This window comes from Vanacampus margaritifer, chromosome 11, assembly GCF_051991255.1.
Source record: "Vanacampus margaritifer isolate UIUO_Vmar chromosome 11, RoL_Vmar_1.0, whole genome shotgun sequence".
Lineage (NCBI taxonomy): Eukaryota > Metazoa > Chordata > Actinopteri > Syngnathiformes > Syngnathidae > Vanacampus > Vanacampus margaritifer.
Genome location: NC_135442.1, coordinates 3,536,355 through 3,558,200, shown reverse-complemented (window position 1 = coordinate 3,558,200; position 21,846 = coordinate 3,536,355). Strand labels below are relative to the sequence as shown.

At 39.7% G+C, this 21,846-nt stretch overlaps 1 protein-coding gene across 4 annotated transcripts in view; it reads right to left on the bottom strand.

The window, feature by feature from the left end:
• The window catches only part of wnt6b (wingless-type MMTV integration site family, member 6b), a 34,853-nt gene extending 13,260 nt beyond the window's left edge, over positions 1-21,593 (bottom strand). Inside the window, exons 1-4 of one of the 4 annotated variants that reach the window (XM_077580488.1) lie at positions 21,507-21,580; positions 19,433-19,587; positions 18,692-18,777; positions 2,827-3,047 (exon numbers count right to left, since the gene is read on the bottom strand). In XM_077580488.1, coding sequence (XP_077436614.1) covers positions 2,827-3,047; positions 18,692-18,777; positions 19,433-19,579 — 454 coding nt within the window. In that variant the 5' untranslated portion in view covers positions 19,580-19,587; positions 21,507-21,580. Of the gene's footprint in view, positions 1-2,826; positions 3,048-13,964; positions 16,285-18,691; positions 18,778-19,432; positions 19,588-21,506 lie in introns of those variants that run through there. The other 3 variants (XM_077580491.1, XM_077580492.1, XM_077580489.1) reach the window with 3 other exon arrangements.
• Between the last annotated feature and the right edge of the window lie 253 nt (positions 21,594-21,846).

The window sequence follows — 21,846 nt, the reverse complement described above, 5'->3', positions numbered from 1 at the left end:
CATTTTGTATAAAACAACCCAGAAAGTTGGGTCAAATTGACCCATAAAGTGGATTGGTTCATTTTTTTATCCATAATTGGGTTACTTTTGACCCAACTATTTTTAGAGTGTGTGTGGCACGAGAATGCTTTCACAATTATTGATTAGTATGTTCCGTTGAAGTATAAATTTGACATTTTCTCAAGAGTGAGTTTTTAGACAATAATTGTGAGATTAGCTATACTTAAGTAAGCCTGCGATTAAAAATAGATCACAGAAACTGCTCAGCCATAAAGGTAAATAAATAGCATACAGACTTAGTCAGCTCTTTGTTTTATTTATTACATGGTTCTAAGACCTTTGGAAAAATGAAAAGATGATGTCATTTGTTTTTTGTTAAGTATTAACCATTTCAATCAATGACAACAAAATTGATTTTTTTTTAGCATATTAGTGAAAAATGTGGTGTTTGGTAAGCATTTTTATTCCCTTTAAGAATTTTCAGAAAAAGCTGTCATTTTGGACGTGTGAAAATTCCACCTGGCAGCGCCAATATTCACTTTTTTGTGGACAGATTTTTAATTTTAATTTAATTAATTTAATGCTTAATTTCTTAAACCAGTAATAGTGTGGACAGGCTTTGTCAGCCCGTGACTAGACTGGATTTAATGCTGTTTTATACAAAAGTGAGGGGGGGGGGGGGGGGGCGCTTGGAAAATGCCGAAAGCTGTAAATTTTTGTAAAGGTTTGTTTCCAGTAAAAGTAATGATGTGAAATGAATTCAAACTGTTGTTATTGTGAATACACACGCCTTCCACGCACAAATGCACGCCCACATACGCACAGCTTGTTGGCATGCGGTCAGAATGTCGAACACTAGCCGAGGTTTATAAGATAGCCCGGAGATATTTTTGCAAAGGGAGATTAGAGTGATGTTTCAATCATTCATCTTTGTGTAACCCTCCAACAGCACCAGCAGACGAATGAGTGCAAAAGCAAACACGACGTGCTTCATTACAAATATTTGCACGGTAGAATTTGTTAAAACACCCAGACAAAAATAAACAAATTGTTTAAACGGCTCAATAATATGAATGAAGAAACATCACAAGTGGCCAGAAAAAGAGTCAACACAGCGTTATGGTTTGTTTTGACTTGAGTGCAGCGAAACAGCAGTTTTAAAAAAAAAATCTCAAGTGGAAGAAACAAGCACAAAAGGGCAACAGAGGCAACTTGAGTATTTTTATTTTTTTTACTATAAAATAACAGTTAGTACAAGGTCTCCTGATGGGGGAAAAAAATTGCTACGCTTGTACGGTGGTTGACGCTAGCATTTTTATGAAGTTAACTGAAGAAGTCTTGAAGTTAGCACACGCCCCGCTGTGATATGATTGGCTGCCGCGTCGCTGGCAGGATATGACATAGAACGGAACTTAGATGAACAGAAACCGTGGAACCGAACGGTTTGGGTGCTTTTCAAAATCCGTTCTATCCCTAATATTTAGATATCTATTTTTTTTTCTTTGGAAATGGACCATATATGTCCCAATATCATGAATGAACGTCATCACCCGGGCGGGAATACACGTCAGCAGCAAACCCCCCCCCCCCCCCCCGTGGCTTATGCTGTGGGCTACCACTTGGCAAGCTTTCGCTGCACATAAAAGAAGAAGAGTCAAATGGAAGCTCACTATTTGGCAAGCGCCAAGTCGCTCTTGAATTCTTATCAAACGGGGAATCTTATTGAAGTTTTATGAAGTGTTGACAAACTATTTAACGACGCATTCGTAAACGTTTTATAATGTGTTCGCGCGGGTGCCTCGTTTCTATTAGAAGAACATTCTCCGAGGAGGAAGACTTGTTTGAATGCGTATCAACCGTCCTTGCAAGTAGATGCAGGTCACCGAGTGCTGCAAAACAAAGGAGCAATTTGGCCTTTCTTATAGACAGGCAGGAATGTGTGATTAATTGCCCATCTGTCTTCTGCCGGTACATTCCTGCCCTCTCATCCTGTTTGTTTCATTATTTTTATTGCAAATACAATCACAGCCAAGATTCAGAACTCTAACGATGGAAGTTTCATCTAAATGCTTAAATCCTGTTACAAGACCGTAAATATTGAAATAGATGAGACCCAAATGGACTCAAACTTTTGTGTTGTTAACGAACATTCCGTGCTCCTGATGATTTAACGCGCAAATAAGTGCCACTCAATGACCTCATTATGAACGTAATCACAAGAGAGGAAAATCAACCAATGGCGGAGGAGCGGACTGCAGCCATATTGCAGACATCAAAGAGCTGCGGGAAGATGCTGAGAGATCCTAAGAGGAGATGTTAGCTGATCATTTCAAGCGTGCCCAATCTGATGAAGAGGAGAAGCAGTCGCTTGTGAAAAAGTCTGCGCTCTGAGACAAAAGCGGCCCTTGTCCCGTAGGCCGATATTAGACAGGCATCTGACCTGCGGTTGGCACGAGACCGTCTGCTGAGGTCAGAGGTGTGTGCAAAATTGCAGATGGAATCTATTAACATACATACATCCAGACATGCATTTTCAGTACATCGTTTTCACACAATACTATCCTGTGGAATATTTTAATGAACTACAAAAACATGGTGCGATTGTCAAGGGACACGCTGACTGGAGACTACCCCAGCTGACTTTGAACACGATTAAAATGAAATTTTCTACGGATGGGTCGACAACAAGATCTAGTCCAGCTCCTGAATGATTCATTTATTGATTAATATCCACACATTTAGCCAGCAAATTCTAAACACACAAAAGTCTTTAGGAACGAAACACTCTAACTAGTCAAGTTTATAATCTTACAGGTGAGTACTCACCTTGTTGTAGTATTTTGCCAAAGTACTTATTATGACTGGTGCAGTTCCACCGGCGGTACTTGAACTGGTACTGGCACTCCCTGATGCCCAGCCGGGCCCCTTTGGCCGCCTCGCTGACGATCTCCGGCTGAGTCTGACACAGCTCGGCCTGCTTCCCCACCAGACGCTTTGCCTTCCTGCATATGCTGTTCGGATCCATCAGCAGCGGACTGCCCACCGCCCTGGAGAGTCAAACAATATTTCAACATTCATTCATATCGGATTTGCTCTTTCCGGATTCATTTGAAATGCGTTTGAGTGAAAAGTGTTTATTTTGGTACTGCTGTATGGATGCACCATATACATATATATATAAAAAAATTTTTTTTAAAAAAAAATAATACTGAAACATTTTTTTTTAAACTGAAGTGAAGCATTTTTGAAAAAATACAAACTAACAAATATGCTCCAAAAATGGATTCAAAGAAACAAATTTAAAAAAGAAAATTTTTAATGAAATAAAACTCAACCCTATTGAGAAAACTTTTAGAACCTTGTCAAATGAAAAAAAAAACATTTATTAAATTTTTTTTAATTGATTTGTTGGATTTTTAAAAAAAAAAAAAAAAAAAAAAAGGAGAGCAATGATGATGTCAAATCGAATGAACAATACTGAGCTCTCCTGTGAAAAAAAAAAAAAAGAACCTTGTCAAATGGACTCTCGTGCTGTTTAAACTGATATTGCATTTAATTACTATATTTCACATTTATAAAACTAAAGATATCAAAACGAAAATGTCCTTTGTTTTGATCTTTGTCAATTAATTTCAGAAATGGGCTTTTGGGGTTTGATTTGTTCTTAATTTAAATCATCACCCCTCTCACCGTCAACCCGCAGATGGGCTCCTATTTCAATAAATATGGGCTTGGAAAACCAAAAGTGAGCCAACACCCCATTTTCACACATTTGCACCTTGTCTGTGTTCATCGCAGACACCTGAAATCATTCTTCAGCCTCTTGAGTTTGTTTGCAGAAAGCAAAACAAACAATCTCGCCGAGAGGACTGATAGCAAAACATCTGATGACGATACCTTTAACTCTCGACAATGTCAACGATATCTCTGAGGTGTCTATGTGTGTGTGTGTGTGTGTAATATAAACATATATATAAATGAGAGGGCATGTGTAAATTAGCAGGTGCTAGAACAGTACTTGGCAACACAAACTGCCACTCACCAACCACTTATTATCTACACACTGTCATCACGATGTGCCTGTGTGTGTGTGTTTACATATACAAGTATGTGTGTGCGCTTGTCTAAGTGTGTGCGCGGTATGAAGTGCGCTCAGTCAGCAGCTCACAAAAGACAAGTTTTACAATGGGAGGCAAAGAGCAGTAAAAGTATTGGAAGTGTTACATCCAGTAGTAGAATGGTGGCGGAGGTTAAAAACGTTGTGTTGGGGGCAAAAAATGTGTGAGAAAATGCGGAAACAGAATCCTTCGATAAGCATGGATGGAATGGAAACATGTGGAATGATACTTAATAAAACTGAAAGAATACACACACACACTCACACATATGCACGCACAGATGCACAAAAAAGAAGAAGAAAAAAAAGAGCAATGATGATGACATGTCAAATCGGTAAAAAAATAAAAAATTTAAAATAAATAAATAAATAAATATAACTGAAAGAAGTGGTATGAAATAGAATAATATCGAGTGACATGAAATGACACAGAATGTGATCATTTTTTTTAAAGATTGGAACGGTTTAAATCGGTCAAGAAATGTGGAAACTGGAGGCCAACATGTAAAGTAAGTTTCATTTTTAACATTTTGTGAGATTTGGAATGCAAATAGTTCCGAAATAGTTGCTGAAAATGTTCGTTGTTGGTCGAGAAATGTTGAAAGTTGAGGCAATGCTGAATATGTCCGAAGAAGCCAATTTTATGGGTAAAAAAAAACAAAAACAAGTGCAATATGTTGGTAAAAAATGTGCAATTGCTGGCATGTGTGAATTGCTGGAATGTTGCCGTCATTCCCGTGGTGAAGTGAACATTTAGAACTTCAAAAGGGTGTGAAGATGTGAATCTGTTACGTCGAATGCCTCATTGAGAATGAATGGCAATATTTCAATGAAAAATGTGGAACTGTGAAAAATGTGAAAATATTTGAAATGACTAAAGTACAAGCACTAATGGTTTAATTTTGGGGAATATGTTGAAATTGGAATGATGTGAATTAGATGAAAAATGTGTAAGTAGTAAATCGCCGAAACAATGAAAAATGTGGATTTATGAAAACTAGTAGTTCATCGCCAAAATGAAATGTGAATCTGTGATGTTGAATGTTATTGAGAATGAATGGCATTTTTTTCCAATGAAAAATGTGGAATTGTGAAAAATGTGAAAATATTTGAAATGACAAAAGTATAAGCACTAATGGTTTACTATTTAGGAACACATTGAAATTGGAATGATGTGAATTAGATGAAAAACATGTAAGCAGTTAATCGCCGAAACAATGAAAAATGTGGAATTACGAAAACTGTGAAAATATTTTGACATGACAAAAATACAAGCACTAAAGTTTACTCTTTGGGAACACGTTGAAATTGGAATGTGTGAATTACACGAGAAACGTGCAAGTAGTTAGTTGGCGAAATAAAACCTAGACTGGTGACCTCACACCTTTATTGACCACCAACTGGTAATTCCCTAAAGTGCAAGTTTGATTTTTTCTTTCTTTCTTTCTTTCTTTTTTTTTTTTGCGACAAGAAAACCAGACAGAAGAGTAAACCTGAGAATGTAGAGAAGTAAGGTGAAGGAGTTCATTGCCGGAGGAAGATATACCCAAAAATGGGGTGCATCGGTCAGATGATGGCATGAGTGTGGGCCAAGCATTCTTGCCCTTGTTTGGAGACGGCGGGTACAGAACGGCAAAGCAAGGGGAGACTTTTTTTTCTTTTCTTTTTTTTTGATCCTGAAAATATTCAACTTATCTTCAATTCAAAAAAATGCCAGCCACAACTGAAGTTCCTACACTAGCGCCGTGGACATTACATGTCTTCATATTTAAATACTATGGTTTACATTATTCTAGAAGAAAAAATATTATTTATTTTGAGAAAAAATATCAGAGAATAGAAAATGTCTACACTCACCCGTTCATGTGATCTGACCCTGTCAAAAAAAAATTCCACCATAAATTTGACCTCCTATATAATTTAATTGGGGGGAAATTTATTTTCAAGAGGGTACGTCAAAATAATGTGGTTGCAAATGTGTGCACACCCTCTTATATAAGTGAGGATATATGGCTGTGTTCAGAATTGACCAATCTCATGTTAAATGGGAGTCAGCAGCCACCACCATCCATTTAAAAGTGCCTCTGCTTAACCCAAAAGTTCTGATGTTTGAGTAGGCTTTTCCTGGCATTATTCTTTTCCTTTCTAGCAGAAGCCTGAAGACGTTGTGCTTACCCTGACTATTTCAAACTATTGATTATTCTTTACTAAGCTAGAGACAAAACTCTTCTTTTATTTTAAATATATTTAATCGCAAAAAAATTGTAGAGGGATGTGTCGACTTACGGGAAGCAAAAGTTCGCTAATTAGCGCCAAGAGTTTCTTAGTTGGGGAAAAAAAATGAAACATGCAGCTTGTGCTTCGATAAACCGGCAGAACATTTGCAACTATCTAAGAAAATGTAACTATGACCAACCCCACAAGCACACACAGTTCAAAGCTTGCATTCACTTGTTTGAGACACGTCCGTATCCTCAGTATACAAAGTGTCTGTGTTCCTCAGAATGTCATTTATGACAAACCTCCTACACAGACAATGAAAACCAGTGGAATTTACAGGAGCTGAAATTAGGGGGTGGGAAAAGGGCTTAAAAGTAAAATCGGTCTCACATGAATGCGTCGTCAGTGTGACATCAAGAAAGCAGTCAAAAAAAAAAAAAAAAAAAAAAGAAGAAACCCACACAAGTCAAGCCTTGACAGTGGGATTTCAAATACTGCTCTCATGCAACCGTTTTGGAATGCCCTTTGATATGTTTTATGATTTGTGCTGCGCTCATATTGAAGAGATTTGATCCACTCGTATACTTGCTGCAAGTGCAAACTAATGAACTTCAAATCGCCATTAAATGCCTTCTTCGTTGGTTATCCAGCTGCACATTAGGCACAGATCAAAGATTGTGCGATTGAAGTGACCTCGGGTTTCAGTGAGGATCTCACAGTGCCGGACTACGTTCACCCCCGCAAATGTGTGAATTTCATCCCTGCCTAATCCCTCAAGTATGCTGCAGATGAAGACAGTCACGGCAGGCGTAAGTATGACAGTTAGGCGGAACCCGAGCGAAGGCGAGAGCGCATAGCGAGACGGCGGGGGGAGCCCCGCGCGCAATCAAAGTGACAGCCACGTTCAACAAAGACATAAAACATGATGACAACTTGTCAAGAGTATGTTTGCGTTCAATTCTCTCACCGGGATGAAGACAGATAGAAATTACTTTGCCGAGATCCTTCATGGCTCCCTGAGCTGATTAGCATATTAGTACATTTTCTTTATTCCCGCTGCTTTTTTTTTTTTTTTACATCACAGGTTTTTCTAATGCAAACAATTTAAATAGGAATCTCTTTTTTTTTTGTCCTGCTACAATTTTTGTCTTTATCTTGGATTGTAATTCCACTTTTGGCCACTAAGTTGGTGGCACACTTTTGTGTTTAACAATGTGTACATGTGAAAAAAGGAGAAAACAGGAAGTATTTCAAGTTCAGTCTTATTTTTGCTGAATAAGCTAGAAAGACATATTGAATGTCTCAATCCTCTTCCATCCTGCATTTTATGCCTACAGAAAGTCGGTTTACAGCAGGGATGGCAAACTGCGGTCCTCGAGGGCCGGAGTCCTGCAGGTTTTAGAGGTTTCTCTATTCAAACTGCAGCTGATTCCAGTTAACAGAATTGTTATCAGGCCTATGCAAAGTTTCCTGATGAGCTGATCATGAATCAGCTGCGTTGAAGAAGGGGAAATATCCAAGTACTGCAGGACTCCGGCCCTCGATGACTGGATTTTGCCATCTCTGGTTTACAGTATTTGATCATCTTTGGATATTATTATTGATGTATGTGGTGAAATGACAAATTAAGTTTGTTAGTTTGCAACAAACGGGATTGTGCAATCAAAACAAAGTTAATATAGTTACCGATAAGTAACAAAAGAACTAAAAATAAAATAGAAAAAAACATTTAAAAGTTAACTAAAAAAAATAAAAGAAAAAGAAACTTGAAAAGTCCAAAAAAGAAATAACTAGTACCTTTAGTTATTTAATATAAATATACCTGCTGTGTTTTTTTTGTATACATGTCAGGCCGGTAGTTTGATTTGTAAACCCAAAACAATTAGCAATTGGGATAGGACATGAATGGTGCAAAATCCCAACGGACATAAATAAATTGAGGATTCCAAACACCCCACAAGTGATCACAAATCAAATGCGCCCCCTGAGAGCAGAATAAGTGAAAACATGTGATTGGACGCACAGCATCCGTGAGGATCATCCTATGACATCATTGCCACATCAGTGCTTTTCTCTCTCATTTTTTTTTCTTCCATTATCATTAAAAGTATTCTAATACAACTGCAGGTCATTGCTGAGTCCACGATTTTGTCATGGAAGAAAACAGCTCAACAAATCTGTGAGGATTGTCCAAAATAATGAAAAAGGAATCCAATTGTCGGAGGCACAAACATTTAAGTACAGAAGCTCCTGAAAATAAATACACCAGTTGCAATATAAATGGATGAAACTCTTGTTTGAGCTGCCAAGAGGAAATTCGAAACGACTTATTGCACAGAAGAAGAAGAGGAAGTACGGTAGGACACGGTGACGATTACATCATTTATTATTATTATTATTTTGTTGTTTACAGACCTTACTTACTGTAAATATTTGATGTCTGGATTTAAATGTATCATTTGATCAAAAAGACTTTGACATCATGTCAGAATTAAAGGCTCTGCACTGTCATTTTCCGTCCGCGGCCTCATGGAACGCTTTTGCTAGCAAAGCGTTCCATGAGTTAAAAAAAAAAAAAAAAAAATGTTATGTCAAAATTTGTCCCAATGGAAGCAAAACCAGATTCCATTTCTACTCCTTCCAATTAGAGAGCTTTCGGACTCGCAGCTTCTGCGAGGCATCCAAATCTAACAAGTGAGTGTTACGGTCCAATTCACGCGTCTGATTTGCTTTTCGCAAACCCAAAATGTCAGACAACCGTTTTTTTTGCCCTTGCGTCAAACATTCTTGTATCAATTCCTGGCACGAGGACATCTGAAAGATTCTCAAAAGGGGCTTGCCTGCCGACAAGCACGGACACACATTCGCGTCGCAGTTCACTCGAACGCCCGATGCCAAACCCACATCGTCGTTTAATCTTGATCTGTTGCCATCGCTCGGATTCTGATTAGACATCAAGCGTTCAGACTAGCAGTGGACAAGATAAGATCTGCTACACTCAAAGTTTCTTCTGAATACCAACTGTTTGTGCGTGCGCGCGGCCGTGTGCGCATGTACCGTGTGTGCGATTGCGCGGGATTCACTGGCTGCTGGTGTATTGAGACGGACACAAACACAAAGACAGCAGCGACATCTCATGTACAAGTTTGTGCGACCACCTGCGGGCTGACGGCACACTCCGTACGCCAAATAGTAGTGGTGCAACGGATCATCATTAATCGATTGATTGGTGGAAAAAACAAAAACAAAATGTGCACTTACAGTCGATACCATTCCGACATGTCAAGGAAGCTGAAACAACTTAACGTAACACGCTAAGCCTAACTTAAAAAAATAAAGTCATACATTAACGGCAATGCAAATAGCCTTAGTACACTTTTACTTTGAAGTTGGCCCGCGTCGTGGCGCGATGGCTAGCTTGGCTTCCCTTTTAATCGTTTATGATTTTTTTGGATCGTAGTTGATTGACATTGTAGTTGCGACCAACATCAACACAAAGCTATCCTGAACTTATGTTTAATCGCTGATTTAGGACGCTAAGAAAACGCTAATTAATTACGGCGTCATTGTGTGATACGGCAGAAGTCTCCGAGGTAAGTGGCTAGCGGCTAGCTGTTAGCATTAGCAACGTGTTTCTGTCTAGTAGCTGTAAATGAATTTGACAGCTGCTGCCTGGCTTACTTTTAATAATTCTTTTTCAATATCCTGGACCTAGGCTACTTTGTTATTTACTTTGTGATCATTTATTTTATAAAATTACTTTTGCCCATTAAAAAAGAAACATTCAATTGAAAATGTCAAACTTAGCCGTTTGAACACAACTTTAAGCCATTTACACATGGACCATGTAAAAATAAGAATGTTTCTGCCTCAAAGTTGTGTTCCTAAATCCTAAACGACTATATTAGACATTTTGAATTGATTTTTTTTATTTTTATGGAACAAGCTTTTTTCAAAATAAAGAAAGAAAAAGTGCTATTTCTCTTTTTTGTGTGTCTGATCTGAAAAGCGATCCGATCCGCGGCATGAATCCGTATTTCAAATCCGAACCGTGACTTTTGTGATCCTTTGAACTACTACCAACCAAATAGTAATACGCAAACATTCACATGAAGTGGAAACCACAAGAATGACTTGAGTCTTTTCAGCAATTATTTTCAAACCAATATGTAGAAACAAATCTCTAAATTCACTCCACAAGGTTTTTAAAATTGGCCCAGCTAAGCCGTGCAGTCAAAAGCAGTAGACGAGAGCAAAGGCATTCCTCCCTCTTGTGAGCTGTGCCGTCTGCTCTCAAGCCAAATGATTAGAGCGCCGTAATCAGCGAGAGGCTCTGAAAGGACGGCGAGCTATCTCGCAGAATTTCATCCCTCTTACAGTCTCACCCTCTGCCCGCTCTATCTGCGCCGTAAGTATTTTCCTACCAGCCAGGCCGGACAAAGAGAGACTTTAGAGAGGAGCGAGCGAGAAAACCGCCGCACGAAGTGTATGATGGGTCGCCCGGCATTTTTTAAACAGAGAACATCATTGTCCCGGGAAGCCCAGATGCACAGGTGTGCTTTCACCCTCGCTGCGTCGCAGTCTTGCAGCGGACGAGTGAAAGAAGATGACAATATATGTCAGTGGGGATGAAAAGGAAATAGATGCTATCGATGTTGATTCCTTTCGTCCAGGGGTTGCCAACATGGTGCCCGCGGGCACCAGTTAGACCCAAGGACCGCATGAGTAGCCCGTGGGCCTTGCTCGATAATTTCATCAGCGAGTGGGTCTCATGGTAACTCGTGCTGCACGTTTGACAACACCAATCAACGATCATTTGACATGAAGTCATAAAGCTTGAGAAAAAAAAAAAAAAAAAAGAATATCGAGAAAATAGAGTGGTAAAAAAAAAAATACATATGCTGAGAAGAGACAACGCATCTTAGCATGATCTGATCTTCCTCTTTGCTTTCCCCTCAGGTTTCATTTTTGTGTGTGAGTATAATCTTTCACAAGGGTATGAGTGATGATGAATATAACGACGATGATAAAAGAAAAGAAAGAAAGAATGAATGGAACCTATCGCCAAAAGCGGTACACACCAAAGGTGTGTACAAATGCTGGTACTTTGTGTTGACGTGACAATTAATGGATTAATGGATTAGCGCGAATAGCGGGAATTCAAGTTTCATTGTTTCCATTTTGGCTCATCGCAATCATGATATATTATAAGCTGAGAAAGATGAATGCAACAAACAAGTTCCTGTTTTAAAAGCACCCCGACTCCAAGTTACTTGCAACGAGCGTGTGGCAAATGTTATTCTGCCCTCCGTTTTACAACATCATCAGCTAATTGCTAGCAGTCACCCCCCACTGACGGGCTAGCAAAAATTAGCATTGCAAGTTAAGAGACGGATTTACCTTCAAATATTATAATCACACACAAACGCTTACTAACACATTCCGACGGATATTATAATAATACTCACCAGCATATACTCTTCTTAATCTGCGAGTGAAATGAATGAATAAAGTTCAATCACGACTGTCTTCTTTGACTCTTTTTATCCCTATGCAAATGTCTATCTCCATGCATGCGCTGCACCACACTGCCCTCAAGAGGCCAAGGCGTGCACAACAGTCACAGCAGGTACTATTTTTTTTTCTCTCTTTTCTTTTCATTTTTTCCCGTTATTTTCTGTTTATTCTTTAAACTAATGCATATTTAAAGCTAAGCTAAACTAGTTAGATAAATGCAAAGAATAATTATGTTTATGAATCGTGACTTCAATATCAACCAAAACTACTACGGCTAGCCATAGAAACAATTAGGCCAATGACGTGCAGCCCTACTTGGCTGCATCCACTCAGAACAGCAACAGTAAACATTAGTTAGCATAACACAGCACAACACGGGTTTAGAACATTTAGAGAGCGATTCTCCCATACGTCAATTTGCAAAGTTAGCGCACAGGCTAGCCAAGTTAGCACCACTTCAGCTGTGTTTACGTTTGGTAGACTGACCGTATGGAGACTTCATTCTGCATGTTCAGTTGACATACGTTTCTCAACATAGAAGAACCAGTAAGTGGTTAAATAAAGTAGCAGAAAAAGTGTTCAAACCTTAACCACAACTGTGATGCAGATGTGCTAACCACTATTCCACCGTGCAGACAAAAACTAAAAAAGAACAATTACAGGTGTGAAGCAATTCTATTTCAATTTTCTTACAGTACATATTAAAAACTACAGAAGAAAAAAACACCCAAATGTTTTGGGCCTTTAAATGACGTGCTCAGCCAACACAATTTAGACAACTTCGTCCATTCCCTGGTTTTGCCAAATGTGCCGCCTCAGCACATCAACCAGATTCCAGTTGGCAGTCAACGCTCTCATCGACATTGTTGTGATTTCCCCACCGGTTGATCACAACATGTTCTCATCACTTTCCAATATGCTGATGGGAAAAGTCAAGCCGAAGGAGTGCGAGTTGGCTATCAGTCATGACAGGATGGAACACGAGCGCCAGGCCGGGCACATAGAGGCGCATTAGTGCACTCGCACCCGCTCGGCCTCCTCGGACAACCTCAGCCCACGCTGACCTTGACCGAGATGGTAAGTGGGAGGATTCGCTGGATCTAATCCCGAAAAGATTGCGCGTCCGTCTGTGGGTGTGGAAACCGCAAATGAAGACAAACTACAAAAGCAAAGACGCAGACGGATGGACAGAAAATGTGGGATTGATGCGTCCGTCGCACACCTCGCTGAGCTGAGCCTGCATGGATTGTTTTATGATGACATATCCACTGCACCCTGAAGGGCCACCTGACATTCCTAACTCTGACCCCCAAACACACACACACATACACACACACACACACACACACACACACACACACAACTGCAGGCAATGAGAAGACAGCTATCACCGCCCTCCTCCTTTCTTATTTCCTATTTTCCAAACACGCCATAAACAAATGCTCATGAAAACCTTCAATCTCACTTTAAATGGGCAGAATTCAGTTTTTTTTTTTTTAAGTTAGTTCAAATAAAACATGAAGAATTCTAGTTCCTCTCTCCCCCAAAAATCGAGGGGGGAAAAAATTCACAAAGATTCTATTGTTTTCTTATTATAAAAATCACCTTTTCACCAAACAAAAAAATAAATAAATCACACTTGTCTCAAAAGAAATAAAAGAAAATAGATCCAGTCCAATCCTGAAAAATATCTGAGTAACACATTTCATCTAGATTCTGTAATAAAATAATAAAAACGTTTAATTAAAATGAACATGGGGGGAGAAAATTCTGACCAACAAAAATAATGAAAAAAATCCAGTTTTGTCTAACTTAAAAAGCAAGCCAACAATTCACATTTTGTCTGAGATAAATGATCTGCCACAATATCATGTTTTTTAAAATTATTTATAAAAAAAATAATTCTACAAAAAAATGAAAAATGTATTCAATTTAATTTGTATCCCAAACAACATTATATCAGCTAGACAGGCAGACAGATATAGAAAATTGTGATTGTCTTGATTCCATTTGGAGCTTGCATGTTGCAATCATTTGCGCCTTAAAACGCAAATGAAAGTCGCCGCCTTGCAACCATAAATATTCATCACTTGTCATATTCATCACTTACCACCACAATCCGATGATATTGACCGGGCAAAGCAAGATAAAGAAGAGAGCCAGTTGGATCCGAGACAGACGCACCGTCATGTTGGAGCGCTTCAGAACTTCCAGACAATTTTTGGATATGGGGGGGGAAAAAACAAAAACAAGAGAATCCTCGTCTTGTTTTGAAGTGCAGCAAAGTGTCAAGTCAATCAAAGTTTATCATCCAGCTCCCCTCCCGTCGGGCGCATCTTAATGCGCAGCAAAGTCGGTCAAGAGGTGACTGAGATGAGGTCCAAAGGTGCGCTTAACCTCTTCATTGTCGCTCCGGTTCCGTCACCTCACAAGTTGCCCGACGTCCCAACGCCACCCAAAAGTGACTTCTCCGGAATTGCCAGCGGAGCTTTACCAAACATCACCCCGCACACTGACCCACTCCCTCCAAAAAAAAAACAAATCAAGTACAAAAAAGAATACTTCCAACGACGGTGAGGCAGAGCGGCTGGATTTGTGGTTCCGTTCGGTTGTGCCGGATCGTCTTTTGCGCTTTGGAAATGACTCACTGGAGGTCTTGCAGGCGCAGAGGAGGAGGACCACGGTGTGTGTCAGTGTGTTTTCTTTGGATGATGAAGGGAGGAAAAATGCGCTCTTCTTCTTCTCGCACCTTGGTGTGACGTCGCTCCAGGCGTGGTGGAGCGAGGAGGGGGGAGACGAGGGGGGGGGGGGGGAGACGATCGAGACACTGCAATTAGCTGCTATCCGGATAAAAATAAAAAAAGGCCAGCAAGAGGCCAAAACACACACGAGCATAAACACGGCTATAATGTGACTTGATGTTTATGGTGGAGTCGAAATGAGAGCCTGTCGGAATGGGCTGACGTCATCACAGGTGTGTGGTATACCTTTGATATTTGCGCAGCCCTCATTGAGGGCCTAAGATGTCAAGTATAGGATAAAACTGCTTTCACCTGGATGTGCGCTGGGGGTGGTCGGCCTCACGTAGAGAAGTTCTGGGTTTGAATCTGAGGGCAGGCCCTATAGCAGTGTTTGAAATGCTCTTGAAATGTTTTGGGGGTTTTGCTTGGTGTCATATTTATCGTTTTAAACAATATAGACGTCACTTTTAGAAAATAATTCGTTATTCACGGAAATTCCCAATTTGTAGGTAGGCTTGGAGCCAGTGTTGCCAATTTGGCGACTTTTTTTTTTTTTGTCAAAAGTGACTAGCGACAAACCTCGCGACTTCATAAAGTGATTTTGATAAGTGATGGCCTATCTCAAAAGCAATAATAATAATAATAAAACAACAACAGAACAAAGTTCATTTGTGGTTCTAAACCTATATTTTTTACCCACTTTTCTCTTTTCTCCCACGATGTTATTAATCTCTCCTACAGTGCCCATTAAAATTACATACAAATGACCAATTATGCAAATTAGGCGATGACATCATTCAGCGACTTTTAGGACAGCCAATAGCTACTTCCCTTAAGTTGGCAACACTGCTTGGAACCCAATAAATAGGGTTCTGAAACGTTTGGTGCTTGGTATCGGATACTTATTAAAATATTTAAAAAATAATCATAAAAACAGACACCCAGATGTTTTGAGAGAATTCAGAGCACTACGTGTGAGTTTTGGTAGTGTTATCACTTATCAGGCTATTGAAATCCAACCCTGGTCTTCCATAAAAGCTCTGACACCCAACTTGGTTCCCACTCCACTATATCAATCACATGCAACACCCGGTCCGGCCTTTAACCGGGACCCGGTTACATTCCTTGCTAACCCTCACCTATATATCCTTACAAACCATCCTTCAACTTTCACTACAGCCCCAAAAAGTACAAAAAACAAGGCGGTTTTACGATGAAAAAAATATTTCTTTCTGACATCGTACGGTCGATTATAAATCAATCTAAATTGACGTTGCTGGGCAAAGAAGCGCATGGCTTTAGGCTGCGGATTGCCCAACATTCCTTTTGAATCGGATGGAACAAATCAGTATAATAAAGAGGCTTGTAAAATAAATCTTTAGGAGAAAGAGGTCATAAAAAACTGTTTAGAAAAGGGTAGGCAAGTTCAACATTTTGTTCTTCACTTCATGAAGAATTCGCCGATTCTGTGGCGTCCAGTTTACAGTCAACCCGGGTATGTAGAACTTGTTAACGATTTTAAAATGTTGAAAATTGCTGTCAACTCTTCAACTGTCTGGGAGTTTTGTGACATTACGTTGCCTGAAGATTGAAAGTCAGGATGTTACGCCCGTTTGGTAAAAAAAAAAAAGGTTTAGATTAACGTGCACCGATTAATTTCTGCTCAACTTTCTTGCTCATGGCTCTAAGACCTTTGAAAAAGAGTTTGGGAAACCTCAGTCATTTGCTTTTGAATCATTGACAACATACAAATAAGAGTTTGGATGGCTGAGTGGGTAGCTGACTTTCTACTCCTAAATCCGGGACAACGCGAACGGTAGCATCCAATTGGGTCCCCTGGATCCTTTACGCTGTTCGCCGTTTCCTAGTCGTGGGCGGGGAAGCGTTGTCCGACCACCTGTAACTTTCAGTGAAGCGGGTGTGTAGATAATCCAAGAGAGGCGATTAACAGCTTTTAAGCTCTTAACCGTCATTGCGGAGCAGTAAAGTCGGCACAGCTAGCGGAACCCCCATAATCACCTTGGATAAATCCAATTATGTATATCTGTACCTAGCTTGAGAGGCGCCAAAATCAGAACAATAAATTAAGCATTTTGGTGAGAGACTGATAAGAAACAACTATCAGGGCAATGTCACATGAGAGGTAATTGACAATTTCAAGTTGGACTCCATACAGACATCAACGATTTGAAATTGAAAACCATTTCACATTTCACAAATGCCAGCCTGTGCCGCCGCCGCCGCACATTTTGCACATACCAGAAAGCGCCACTGTGCGTGTATGCAGCTTTAGCATATGGTTAAAATAGCATTTCGCAATAGTTACAAAATGACGGTTGAGCTGAAACCCGGAACCAGTTCTGAAAATGTCTTATCTCAACAGCCTGTGAATAACCGCGCCGGGCTTTGAAGTCCCTCGCTTCTCGCCACCTCCGTTTTGCACGAGCGCTTTCTTCCCCCAATTTCAAGCTGTCTCGTTGGGCCTCGACTCACTCCGGATTTCCCTCGCTGCTGGATGAGTGTGTTTTGTAAGGGAGGGCTGATTTTTCATACTTGGCTCAGGCTTTATGGACAATAAAGATCTGATTTCAAAGTCCAGCAGGGTGTTGGGCCTGGGGTCTTGGCTCACAGCTTTAGCCGCCTGCTGGGAGGAGACACTACACAAGCCCTAACCAGATGGCCGTCATCGGCATACGTACAGAAGATACATACAGTACATGATGTATATGGATCAAATTCTTCTACATAGGCGTCAAACATCATATTTCAGCTTGTTGGCCAGAATTGCAGGCTCCTTTTTTTGTGTGTTTTTGGTGTGAATCATAACGGTCACGAAGTAAATACATATACATGGAACATTAGTGGTGGGAAATCTTTTAAAATAAATGATCTTATCGATTATTCCGTAAGCACTCCTAATTTATTCAATACATACATGTATTATCAAACACCAATAAAATTAGCCTATGCTAAATGATTAGTAATCACGATTAGCATTAGCGCGCTAGTGCTTACCACTCAAGGTAAACGAATACTAACTACTATTCACAAATACATTATTATATCGACATTAAACATGTAATAGTAACTTGAAAGTGACTTAGTGATGATTCTTCAACATTATCCCATGAGTAAACAAGGGTAGTGTTTGTCAAGGCACTTTTGCTAGCTGTTAACTACATGAGTGACATTAACTTCCTTTTCCTGTCTTCTTCTGGACATTTTTGGTGCATGACCGCCCTCTACTGGTTAAGTGATGAACATCTAAAAACCGAGTTGTATGTTATATTTATTTTTGGAATAATTACAGCCCAAGTGCTTTTTAGGAAGTTCAGAACTTCCTTTCCTGTGTTTTGAGGAAGCTCAATGTGCCGTATTGTCTTTAATTAAAACCCAGTCATTACAAATCATTCGGCCACTAGATGGTGCACTAACAGAATAAATAAAGATCACATCACAGCCACTATTGAAATACTGTGTGCGTCTGCAAAAAAAAAAAAAAAGAAGTCTGTGTATAAAACATGGATGGCCCAAACATAGTTCCAGCAGTTTCGAGGCAGAACATTTTAGTTGAGCTATTTTTAAAGTTGACGCAGCCAACTTGGTCAACTTTTTTTCCCCCAGCCCTAATCGGTAGTACAAGTACGTCGTTATTAAACTGCTGTTTAAGTTTATATCCCTCAACTGGAATCCAACCGTTTCCTACCACTAACGTAAATATTCATCAAGTAAGTTTTTCAATGCGTAGGCAAGGAAGAGGGTCCTGACATATCAGTCAATTCAGGGGTTAACTACTTCTGTACTTTTTACTTAAGTAGGCCTACATGAGTATGTGCAAATCACAGACCACCTGCGCTGCACATCCACAGTGCCAAAGTCAACCTGAAAAGGAAATCAATGACCTCCTCGTGTATTGCGCAATACAAAGCCCGAGCCTGACCGCAAGTGCGCCGCGGGCTATGAAGGCGTCCCTACTGCCAACAGGTGGACGCGGCGCTTCTTGACTTTGGATGGAACGTCCAAAGTCACTCTGCTTTCTTTTCCCCCAACAGCGTACGGCTCACTTGCCTACTTTCCAATTACTCCTGTTACTCACGGTGTGACGTTTCCATCGCCGTCATCATTATCACATAGCTGAGAGGCATTAAATGGGGGGGGGGGGTCCTTCCATTTACACGACATCTGTAGGAATGAGTTTTGTGATTTATTCCCAGCTGGCAATGGATATCATGTGGTCAAATGGTTACCTCATCGACTGCAGCGAAATGACCGTCATAATATTCAACGCACGTACTCAAACTCAATATGAACTTTGCTCATTGTAATGAATGGAAATATCGTGAATCCGTTCCAGCCTTCCTTTAAAAATTTTTTTTTAACATATACATATATATATACATATATATATATATATATATATATATATATATATATATATATATATATATATATATATATATATATATATATATATATATATATATTTTTGGTTTGTTTATTTTTTTTTAATTGAGATTTTTTTGTTATTTTTTTACAAAATTTTGACAATTAGCAATGTTCAATTCAATGAACTATAAAACACACACACAATAACCTAAAAAAAAAAAATCTTGCAAAAACATGGCTAAACTTTAGCAATAGCATTGCAATATCGGACCAATAGTGTTTAGTTTGAAAGCAAACTTTAACCATAAGTTACAATAAACAGCTTGAAGCTTCTTCTTTTTAAAAAAAAGATTTTCTCAATAGCTGCCACACTGCTCAGTACCACATATGTCAACTTTTTGCCGGCAAGTCAAAGCCCCCCCAAAAAATTGGGCCAAACGACAGCTCGTACCTTGAAAAACTCTCCCACGTGGGCTGACTCGCATGTCAGGGCGCCGCCGTGTACTTGTTTGCTGTCATGACAACCCAAAGTAGAACACCCACGGGCACACATTGCATCGCCGTCATCCTCTTTCATTCTCCAGGTTTTCTCGATCATTTCTCACGCTAAACATGAGAAAATGCACAAGGGTCAGAGGTCAAGTACATGTTGGAAATGTGTGATTTCTAATATCAAGCTATGCAAACAATAGCGTCTGCCCTGATCTGATAAGTGTGGACAGAAATAATGAGTGCAAAGTAATGATGTGCAATAATGTGCAGACCCATCTGCCCCCCCACCCCCTAAATTTTAACAGGACGAACCCGTGTCCTACCACACCTATCGCACACACACGTGCTTGACACACATTCCCCCTGACTTTGCTTTCATTTGGGCGTGAAATGGATCCCTACTGTCAACCAGAATGCACCACCTAAAGTATCTGTGGATAGAATTCTCCTTCACTTTTTTTCCTTCTCTTCACTGCACATGTGCCATTTTGCTTTCCACCAAAGGGCGGAAAAAAATGAACGCTGCCAAATCCACAAAACAAATTCCCAGGCGATTATGATCAAAAATGATTAGGGATCCCATCCGAGCTGATATTTTATGTGACAGCTCAAATGAGATCTGAAGCAGAAACACATGACAGCCCTAAAATGTTTGAAAGGAGCCGCAGCCGTCCGTCCCTGGGAACGCCGCAGACGCTACGCTGATGAAATTCTTCCACAACAAACACACGTGTGAAGGAGATGATTGGTGGGATTCATTAAGAGCGCCACATGGTGTTACATGTCGACAAGAGGAAGGAACAGGTGGTCCAAATGACTGTTATTATTTGTTTTATTATTGTTATTATTTTTTTTACTATGGGATTCATGTAAATTGGATTGAGAGGTATTTGTATTCTCCTCCTATATGTTTAATATATGTTAAAAAAAAAAAATTAAAGGTAGTCCAAATGACGAGCTCATAGCTAAGATTAATTTCTTTTTAAAGGATCAAATAATCTGCTAATACCATAACATATCATTTTTGAACTGCCACAGTGCCACATGCAATTTGGTTGGTCGATCCGTTTTGTGATGCAATAGCTGTGCAACAACAGAGAAATCAGTTGCTTTTGTTTCTTTTGAATAAACAACAAGGTGGAAATGTGACATGTGAAATGTTTGTCTCACTCACTTTATTGGCCTGAAATGATTCACTTACGTCAAATATCTTTGTTATCAATCTATACCAGTGACAGCCATGTTTTCTTCCAAACTAATTCAGTATAGGCCTATTTGTGATCATTTGAGATTATTCTCATTATTTCAGTATTTTGGCGACATTTGTGCTTGCTGGTGTGTAAAATTATATCCGATGTAAAATGTGTGTCTTGCAAACTATTATTAGATTACGGCGCAAGTGCAGTGAGGGGAATGATACAAATGTTGCAAAAATCAGCATGCCTGAAAGAATGTCTAGCTTCTTTTTGTCTGTTTTACTCCAAACGGGGAAACATGTACTGATACTACTGTAATATTTTTCCTTTCCAACTATTCATGAAAACTGCCACTTTGGACAATGTAGAAAAAAATCGCAAAGTCTGGAATAGTTTTAATGTAGCGTACGTGAATCAGAGAAACAGAAATGAATGGCATTGCAATCACCAAATTGTTTGCATTGAGCGCCATCTAGTGGATTTAAGTGGACATTCCCACAATATTATACAACTAACATTACTTTCAGGAAGCCAGAATGTTTCAAATGTTCTGTGGTCCCGTCTCAACACGACGTTGTGAAGAATATGAATTCAGTGGCAACATCAAGCTGTTTTTTCCACTTGGTGTCCACTGAAAATAACACCGTAAACTTGTAAAGTCACATGACTCACATCACATGACAAAGCCAGTGAGCCCGCTCCATGAGGCAAAATGGACCGCGAGATTTCGGGTAAACGTCAAGCCGAGCGTGTTTTCAAATCTTGCGATTAAACATTTAGCTTGAAGCAGCCATATCAAAAACAAATCCCGTTTGTAAATCCTTTCTATTTCCTTACCTATAGCTCCGACACCTGAGCGGTCCCCCGTCCTAAGATGGCCGACCTGTGTTGCTGCTTACTCTGCCTTCCGCTTTTATGTGCGTGTGTTGATGTTTACTCTGCCTTGCGCCATCTAGCGTTTTTATGTGCGTGGGTCAAAGTATCATCGCAAGTGGCAATGATTTTCAAGTCCACGTTAAAAGCTCGGGCCCGACCAATTTTTACTGTTTATTAACCATTGATTGGTATTTTGTACTTTGTATTCATGGAATGATTTTTTTTTTTTAAAGGTGGATTGTTGTTGTAGAAGCTATGATGCAATGTTGTTGAGATGGATGAAAAAAATGCTCCGGTGCTG